This window comes from Rhagoletis zephyria, unplaced genomic scaffold, assembly GCF_001687245.7.
Source record: "Rhagoletis zephyria isolate East Lansing unplaced genomic scaffold, Rhagoletis_zephyria_1.1 Rzeph_scaffold_08080, whole genome shotgun sequence".
Classification (NCBI taxonomy): domain Eukaryota; kingdom Metazoa; phylum Arthropoda; class Insecta; order Diptera; family Tephritidae; genus Rhagoletis; species Rhagoletis zephyria.
In genome coordinates, this window is record NW_016165160.1 from 19,521 (window position 1) to 28,633 (window position 9,113).

At 41.5% G+C, this 9,113-nt stretch overlaps 1 protein-coding gene across 2 annotated transcripts; it reads right to left on the bottom strand.

The window, feature by feature from the left end:
- Positions 1–1,040: 1,040 nt before the first annotated feature.
- On the bottom strand, positions 1,041–5,061 carry LOC108374741 (E3 ubiquitin-protein ligase MARCH6). Of its 2 annotated transcripts, XM_017630749.1 has the most exons (4): positions 4,932–5,061; positions 3,077–4,881; positions 2,805–2,999; positions 1,282–2,742 (listed from the first exon to the last, which is right to left on the bottom strand). In XM_017630749.1, exons 2-4 carry the CDS (start codon positions 4,664–4,666, stop codon positions 1,282–1,284), a joined length of 3,246 nt encoding a protein of 1,081 aa, XP_017486238.1. In that variant the 5' UTR covers positions 4,667–4,881; positions 4,932–5,061. The 2 variants fall into 2 exon arrangements, with proteins under 2 accessions (XP_017486240.1, XP_017486238.1); XM_017630751.1 differs by lacking the exon at positions 4,932–5,061 and having other exon boundaries at positions 1,041–2,742; positions 3,077–4,666.
- Between the last annotated feature and the right edge of the window lie 4,052 nt (positions 5,062–9,113).

The following is a 9,113-nucleotide window of genomic DNA, read 5'->3' on the forward strand; positions in this document are numbered from 1 at the left end:
TTTCTTATTAAAATATGCCTAAACAGTCAATGCAAATTCAATAAAAATTTTTTTTTTGTTTAATATAATCCAATGTAGTTTAGTTGAATCGTTTATGCATACAGTAAATATAATAACTATTATATTAGTAATTCGAAAAGAAAATGGTAAGCATTTAATATGTATAAAAGATATTCTAATAGAAATAAAGAAAGCGGATGTCCCTTTAAACGCATTAATACAAAGCAACAGCCGCTTTTATATCTAAACTTTATTACTTTACTTTATTGAAAAATTTGTTGTTGTGGTTGTTGCGGCATACTTATTCTTTATGGTTGCGGTTTTTGAAAATTGATACAAATATGTATGTTAGTATATTTAGTAATAATAACAAATTATAGTTTAAAAAACTAAAACCTCCCTATTATAATTGCCATTCGTACTATCATCAGGTATGTAACTTGAGAATAGAAATCGCTGCATCTTTTAGGCGCATCAATATTACATAGTTACATCCCGAGCTAATAAAAGGAAGGTAATAAAAAGAGGCCAATGCTTTGCAGTAATGCGTTTAAGACAGCCAATTTCGAAAATTTGGAAATACAAAATCATAAATCCAATTTAACATTGCTGGCGGAGATTGTTGTTGTTGTTTGTTAGTTTGTTTCTTTTGTTTTTGATTAAATTTATTTTGACTTGTTTTTGTTGGTTTATTTTCTTTTTCACCCCATTAAAACTAGACCCGAAATCGCCCTTAACGCAGACATATTGATTAGCGTACGTAATCTTCGTACATAAAAATCACAATGCAACTCATTTTTCGTACGCATATACATAAATATACTTTGTTTTACATGAAAACCATCTCCAAAACGAAATTAGAATTTAGCATGCCGAGAAGATATCGATTTAATGACCCCCATTAACAAAGAAAAAGTATATGAAAACTAGAGATTTTAGCTGCTACTGTTCTAAACAGAGTATACATCATTGTTTTTCTCTATTTTTTTGTCCACTTTCTTCTTCAGTGCCTGAAAATTTTGTTCACAAATTAGTTTTTCTTGCATTGAGTCTCTTTCCTGTTGTTTTTGGTAGTAAAATCCTCAGAGATTTCCTTAACAAAAATTTATTTATTAAATTATTGCTAATCAATTCTTACATATTTTCGCTGCCAAATCGAATTAAAGCGTTGCTGATTTCTAATTTCAAATCGGTAATGGTATTCATGAACTCATCAATAACAGTATTTATCATTTTTATCAAACCTCCTTGCATACAAACTTCTTTAATTTATAGTTGACATTATAACAAATCATCGCGCACCAAGTCCTCCACAAGCGCAGCCTCTCGCCGCCGTAATTCCAACTCTTCACGTTCCAATATGCTTGCCGCATTAATTGCCGCCTCTTCGGGTTCATCTTTATCTGCTTGCGTGTTATTGGTGGAAGATGATGCTGCTGCTGCAGCTTCTGCTGCTTCAGCCTCTTGCTTACGCTTACGATGTTCATAGTTTACCAAACGTTGGCCAACCAAATATTTATCCACTTTTATGGCTACATACAACTTTTTGAATTGTTTAATCTCAAAGTAAATGTATGCAATTACCACTACAATGATAAAGAATACGGGATAGACGACGCGCGAGATTTCTAGGCGCGTCACAGAATTTTTAAAGAATATGGGCAAAATGGAGTGTGCAATTACGTATGGTATAGCAAGCGCCAAACCGAAGCATGTGATCACGGGGGTGGCCAACTCACGTATGAGGAATTTCAAATCGATATCACGCAAACCATCACGATATGCGCGATCGAGTGCTCGTTTCAAGTGCCAATCGGGTCCCATCAAAGTCAAAGCAATAGCGATTTTTGTGTAAAGCACACCTAAGGCCCAGTCTTGCCACAAAAAGTGTATGGGCGTTTGATAGAAGGGTACGCGCAGCGGTATCACCACCACCAGCTCGAGCAGTAGCCCAAACAAAAGTGGTATAACGCCTAACATGAGCACAAAAATGAGTACAGGCAGTGCGTAAGAGGCGCCAACGCGCAGCCAGTGCTTAATCTTATCCATGACTGCAGCACGCCCTTGAGGCAGCAAGTTCACAGCGATGGCAATACCGCGTGAAATAATCCAGCAGAGATAAGTGCCCAAGGCAGCCGTATAGAGCTCGTGTGGACGCGGTGATACCTCTGGCGCCTGGGCAACTACTTGATTTGTGAAATGGCCGCCAACAGACCACAATGCCATCACTTGGCGGCCAATCCAAACCGGCACCGTCAATGTAACAACCGAGGCAATTACCAGCGAAACGCACATGAAAAACAGCAGACCACACAAGCGTAAGGGGAATAACGTTGGCCGATCATATGGTTGAAAACCGACTGGTACATCGCGTTGCATAATGGCCTGATGCACGGCACCCAAGTTATGTTCGCGCGGCATAGGCACCGCAGGCGCAGGTCCCCGCATAAAACGCTGTGCATTGAAGGCGTTTCCTGCCGCTTCTGGTTGTGCAGCAGCAGCTGGCGGATTGTTGGCATTTTGCTGCGGCGCTTCATCATTGTCGGCATCGGGTGCATCTGCAGCAGCACCTCGAGCTGCGCCATTAGCTGCATTTGCATTACCATCGGCGGCAGGCTGTTCAGAACCGAGCAAATAACTGCGTATGCCCAGCAACCAGGAAACACAAACACACCATATGCGAAGTAAACCTTTCAGCCAGATGCGTGTATGCGATTGTTCGAAGAAGCCGGGAAGAATTATCTGCAATAAGAGCAAAATGTGATTTAGTTATTGAAAACCTTTTTATACCAGCGAATACTTACCTGTAGCAGTAGTAGCTGTAAACTGAGTTCATTGACTTCAGAGTCTCCGGATAGTGTGTATGGAAGAAATGAAGGCCAGATAGTTTTTAAAATGCGTATCGGTAACCAAAGCATCAATAGAACAGCAGAACCAAAAATCATGGCAGAGGCAATAAGACGGCGTACATGGCGGAGTATTGGTAAATGTATCATTTCCTAAAGAAAAATGTGAGTTCGATTTAAAGTTGCGTCCATGACAAGAATCGAAGTTATATCATCATTATGGCACTTACTTGTATTGGACTGAAATCTGGATCGTTTAAGTTGCGTAGGAACCAGAGTACACCGGGCCGCAAAACTTCTCTCAGTAGTGAAATGAAGGCGGCAAAGTAGTAAACGTACACCATGCCGAACATCCAATGGACAAAGAGCGAAGTGCCAGGTGCTGCCTTAAAACTTACTTTGCGGTCCTTAATGCTGGCATCGAATAGAGGCAACGAGCATATATCCAACCACCAGCCGCAAACCAATGGCAGCACACCGATTTCCACGACGGATAGCAGCGACACCTTTACCACTATGTAGCAGAGGCCAATAACCCAACGCACGCGCCGCATGCGGAAAAGACGTGCAAAGAAGTGTAATATGACCAATGTTAGACCAATGAAGCAGTAGCCAAAAAGTGTAGTAATGAGTCCATGGAAATGTAATAGTGGTTTATCCGGTTGCAGCAAGTCCAGGGAGCTTAATATAAAATTGCCAATGCAATATGGACAAAACGCAAAAGTGACAATGAACAGCGTATTCAATGAGATAATCCAAAAGACGTGTTCAAGAAAAATTAGTGAGCCATCCAAACCAAGCAGTCGTTCCCAAGTCAGTTCTTCAGCTGCGCGATCCCACTCCATTGGATTCCAGTTAGGTTCATCGTTGTCATTATCATTTTCAGCAGCTCCACCACCAGCTGCAGCTGGACCAGCTTGAGCTGCGCCAACGTCTTCGCCTGCACCATTGCCGTTATTACCAGCGCCTGGCAGTGGTTGCGGCCTTGGTCCGAATTCTAGCGGTATTTCTCCTTCTTCCTCAGCTGGATTAACAGCAGCTGGTGCAGCATTGTTCATTGGCATGTCGATCGGTGCGTCTTCATTGTCATCATCGTTATCTCTATTGGGTTGTAAATTAGCTTCAGCGTCATCTGCAGCGCGTGCGGCATCAGCGTCAACACCGTCTCGAGCTCTGTCACCTTGTCCGTCATTCACCCCTTCACCATCACCGTCAACTGCACCTATTCCAACCACTGGCTGCTGCTGTTCCTCACCATCATTTACTGCTGCTGGTGCATCATCGCGTTCTAACCAATCCGGGCCGCCACCGTGCAATATCTGCTCGCGTAGCCAAACTAAGCCGATAAATGAAAGCAATGTACACGTGACTACAAAGCAGCCGCGGAAAGCATCCGAAGCTAAGTTGTCCGTAGAAAATACGTCAAACGGTACAGACAGTATCAACTCAAAGGAAGAAGCACGAAATAGGTAGCGGTATGTACGGTAGGCGGATAAGGGAACGATGCCGAACCAAGCCAAACCAACCAATGAATAATGGAACCATGATTTAGCTGCCTTGGCAACAGCTGATAATAAGCCACCTGCCACATCGCGTAGAGGCAACACGCGTGGCATATCCGGCGAGTAGATCGGTTGGAAGCTGAAGCGATGACCGCAAAGTTCGCAGTACTCTTTATGCGAATAACGCATCCATTGCATTAAGCAATCTTGATGTATATACTTAATGCTGCCCGTACAGATACATGGATAAAACAGTGGCCGATCCGATTGTGCCTCGCAACGGCACACGCGACAAATATCTTGCGAATTATCATCCATGACGCCAATTCAGGTTAACCAATGCTAATTTTTATTCCATTACAAATAGTACATCGCCAAACATGCGGATATTTTCCACCAACCTTTTTACCGAGGAGTCTCGAATAATTTACTGCCTTTGCTATTGTAGGGCACACGTCAATCGCTTTGTTTTGCGAGTTCAGCACTTGTCTTCTGCTCGACTTTGGTCAACTTCAAACTTCTTTAGATAATATCTGTAACAAATTTTATTACCCAAGCTCTTATTGCTTCAATTAATGCTCACTTTTTGATGTTTTTTGCCTTTTTCCTGCAAAATTTTTCAATAATTGAATGGTAAATTTTTTTACGTGTGAAAATAATCGAGCAGCTGCAATTTTCAGTATAGCCAACCGTAATAAGTAAACCAAAATTTATGACAGGTTGGTGTTGCCAGGTGTTCGAAGCAAACTGTGTTGCATAGAGCCCTATTGCAAAAACTAAAAAAAAATATTATACCTTGGTTATAACGCACGGGCAAATCGTAACAAATCGAGGCGAATTCGTAAGGAGCTATTGATTTTAGATGTTTCCGTTTTACAATTCGTTCAAGTGCATTATACTCGTTTGAATTCATTACCCATACAATAGATAATTAAGTGACAGTTCACTCCGTTCCGTTACTTGCATTATAATCCAGGCATTAGTCTGAGGAAGTCGACATTAACGAACAGTCGTCAGAATAAGAGGTAAACGAGCCTCCCTCTAGTGGTTGAGGGAGCCTTGATATGTAAAAATTACAGTAGCGGGGAAAGGACACCACCCTATGGGACCCCTGTTTAATTTTCCTCGGTTTGCTGGTTTTGTCGACCACTCATATGATTCGTTGGAGTCCCTGTGTCTTCTAGTAGCGTGGAGTGACTGACGATGTCAAATCCCTGTTGACGTACTGTGCGCTTACGGATGCTGATGCCTCGGTGGCCTCAGGTGGCTCGCATAGCTCATAGGGAGTAGCAAGGCTTCAAGTGCCTTCCCTACCGGGGAAAGGAGATATATCGGACGATAAGACTCTCCCTTGTTCGACGGTTTCCCTGGTTTGAGGAGTGGGTCCACCTAGGGACACGCCATTGAAACGAACGTATCGATATAGTACTCATTTAAAGAATCGCTTTAAAAATATCGGGTACCCATTAATATCGGAAAAAAAAAGACTCGATACTTCAAATACCGTTACCAAGATATCAAAAATGAATCTGAATATACCCTGCAGCAAATCAAACTGGTTCAGAACCAGCGCCGAACTAACTTGATAAGGGACGGTACGGGTTCTTCATCAATTCCAAATAAATGCTTTCCACTGTCTTTTTTAACATGGCGATGTCCTACGAAGTGGCAATTGCCCCCTTTGCAAAACTTTTGAGCTCGTTCTGAACTGGTTCCATTTTCCAGATTGTGTTTTATTTAATTTTTATTTATTTTTTATTTTGTCTATGTTAAATTTCATTTTTTAAGCATCACGCAACGATTTATTTATGAAATCTGAATCGAGAAGTGAAAATTTGTGCATTTACCGAAGTTTCAAATGTTCCGCTCTATAGCCGTTTTGCACTAGTTCAGAGATAGTTCTGAAATTTTTAGGGCGGAACTACATAGTGCTTTGCCAGACTGTCTTTAAATTTTACTGCAGGGTAGGTCTCGTATGTAGGCCGCTGTGGTGTAGTGGATAGAACTGCGTTAACCTACGAGTATATTTCTGCAATGAAAAACAGCTTCTCATAAAAATACAATTGCCGTTCAGAGTCGACGTAAAACTGTGGAGACCACACATGTTGTGGCACAACATAAAGGCGCACGCGACAAATCGGAGAAGCAGCTCGGCCAAACACTAACATATTGTGTAAGGCCAATAAATGATTATTATTATAATTACACGTATAAATTGAGGTGTTAACTTAAAACATCGGAACGCCACATGCAATCCGAACTATAGTACAATTATATCGGGAATAGTTGTTAATAACATTGTCCTTGTAATTTGAGTTTATGACATTCGATACGAGGGTTCTAATACTCGATTCCAAAAAATATCGTTTTAAAACTATCGAGTATAAAATATCGGTATCGAATGACAAAAGTATTGATATGGTATCGTATCGTATCGAAATTCGTGCCCCTAGGTCCACCATTCCTTTCTTCCAGATGTCCGGAACGATACGCTGACTACAGCGTTTTTGCGCAGAAAACCTCACCGCGTTGGCGGACTTCGGCCGCGTTTGGGGTTTATATCCCTTAAGAGCGAAATACACCACACAAGCGGCTTGTCAAACATTCTTCAAACCTACTTTTCCCATTTCGCCATACACCATGCAAACATGACTCGTTCAAGCAAAGAATTTTAGTTTTCTTCCAGTTCGCAATGCTAAATATTATGGTTTTCTTTCATTTTCCTCTCTTACGTCCTTACTCGGTGAAAATTTCGTTGCGAATGAGGCGATTTTGCTATACACAACGCAAGCGGTTTGATCAAACATCAACATGGCGGCCAGAAAATCAAAAAATTTTGATTTTTGCTCAAATTTCCCTCAAGCGGTTTGTCAAACCTTCAAACACCCCCATACACAGCACAAATGGCTTGAAGCAAAGGGAAATTTCGCTTGGTTTGTCAAACCGCTTGTGTGGTGTATTTCGCTCTTTAGTCGTTGTCGTCAAATTCCACTAACGGCAGCCCTAGGAAGCGTGCAGCTTCTGCGGGGTTGGTCCACAGGGACAAGGCCGTTAGGGTTGTCGGGTTTTCCGTGGTTTGTCGACCACTCATATGATTCGTTGGAGTCCATGTGTCTTCTAGTAGCGTGGAGTGACTGACGATGTCAAATGCCTGTTGATGTACTGTGCGCTTACGGATGCTGATGCCTCGGTGGGCTCAGGTGGCTCGCATAGCACATAGGGAGTAGCAAGGCTTCAGGTGTCTTCCCTACCGGGGAAAGGAGATATATCGGACGATAAGACTCTCCCTTGTTCGACGGTTTCCCTGGTTTGAGGAGTGGGTCCACCTAGGGACACGCCATTGAAACGAACGTATCGATATAGTACTCATTTAAAATATCGTTTTAAAAATATCGGGTACCCATTAATATCGGAATAAAAAGACTCGATACTTCAAATACCAATACCAAGATACCAAAAATGAATCTGAATATACCCTGTAGCAAATCAAACTGGTTCAGAACCAGCGCCGAACTAACTTGATAAGGGATGGTACTGGTTCTTCATCAATTCCAAATAAATGCTTTCAACTGTCTTTTTTAACATGGCGATGTCCTACGAAGTGGCAATTGCCCCCTTTGCAAAACTTTTGAGATCATTCTGAACTGGTTCCATTTTCCAGATTGCGTTTTATTTAATTTTTATTTATTTTTTATTTTATCTATGTTAAATATCATATTTTAAGCGTCACGCAACGATTTATTTATGAAATCTGAATCGAGAAGTGAAAATTTGTGCATTTACCGAAGTTTCAAATGTCCCGCTCTATAGCCGTTTTGCACTAGTTCAGAGATAGTTCTGAAATTTGTAGGGCGGAACTACATAGCGCTTTGTCTTAAAATTTTACTGCAGGGTAGGTCTCGTATGTAGGCCGCTGTGGTGTAGTGGATAGAACTGCGTTAACCTACGAGTATATTTCCGCAATGAAAAACAGCTTCTCTTAAAAATACAATTGCCGTTCAGAGTCGACGTAAAACTGTGGAAACCACCTTTGTGGCACAACATAAAGGCGCATGCGACAAATCGGAGGAGAAGCTCGGCCAAACACTAACATATTGTGTAAGGCCAATATATGATTATTATTAAAATTACACGTAGAGATTGAGGTGTTAACTTAAAACATCGGAACGTCACATGCAATCCGAACCATAGTACAATTATATCGGGAAGAATTGTTAATAACATTGTCCTTGTAATTTGAGTTTATAACATTCGATACGAGGGTTCTAATACTCGATTCCAAAAAATATTGTTTTAAAACTATCGAGTATAAAATATCGGTATCGAATGAGAAAAGTCTCGATATAGTAACGTATCGTATCGAAATTCGTGTCCCTAGGTCCACCATTAATTTCTTCCAGATGTCCGGAACGATACGAGTTGGCGGACTTCGGCCGCGCTTGGGGTTTATATCCCTTACTAAGCAGAATTCTCCTTTCTGTGTTGCCTGACAAGGGATCAAGTGTATATAACATTTATTGTACACATGAATCTCCAAGATGGCGTGGGGGTGATATCAAATACTTTTGCGCAGAACTTTTTTATACGTAGTCGTCCTTCGATTTTTTCCGTTTTGAAGAGGGTTGACTGGAGTCCGGGGAGGGAGAAAAGCATGTCATTGAATTCTCTGGTCTTTGCTCTTTCAAGGTGGAAAGATTAACGGTGCCCCCCTCCCCGTAATTTTTTTGTATCAGCCTCGAACTAACAGATGCTTTTCCTAATCCAA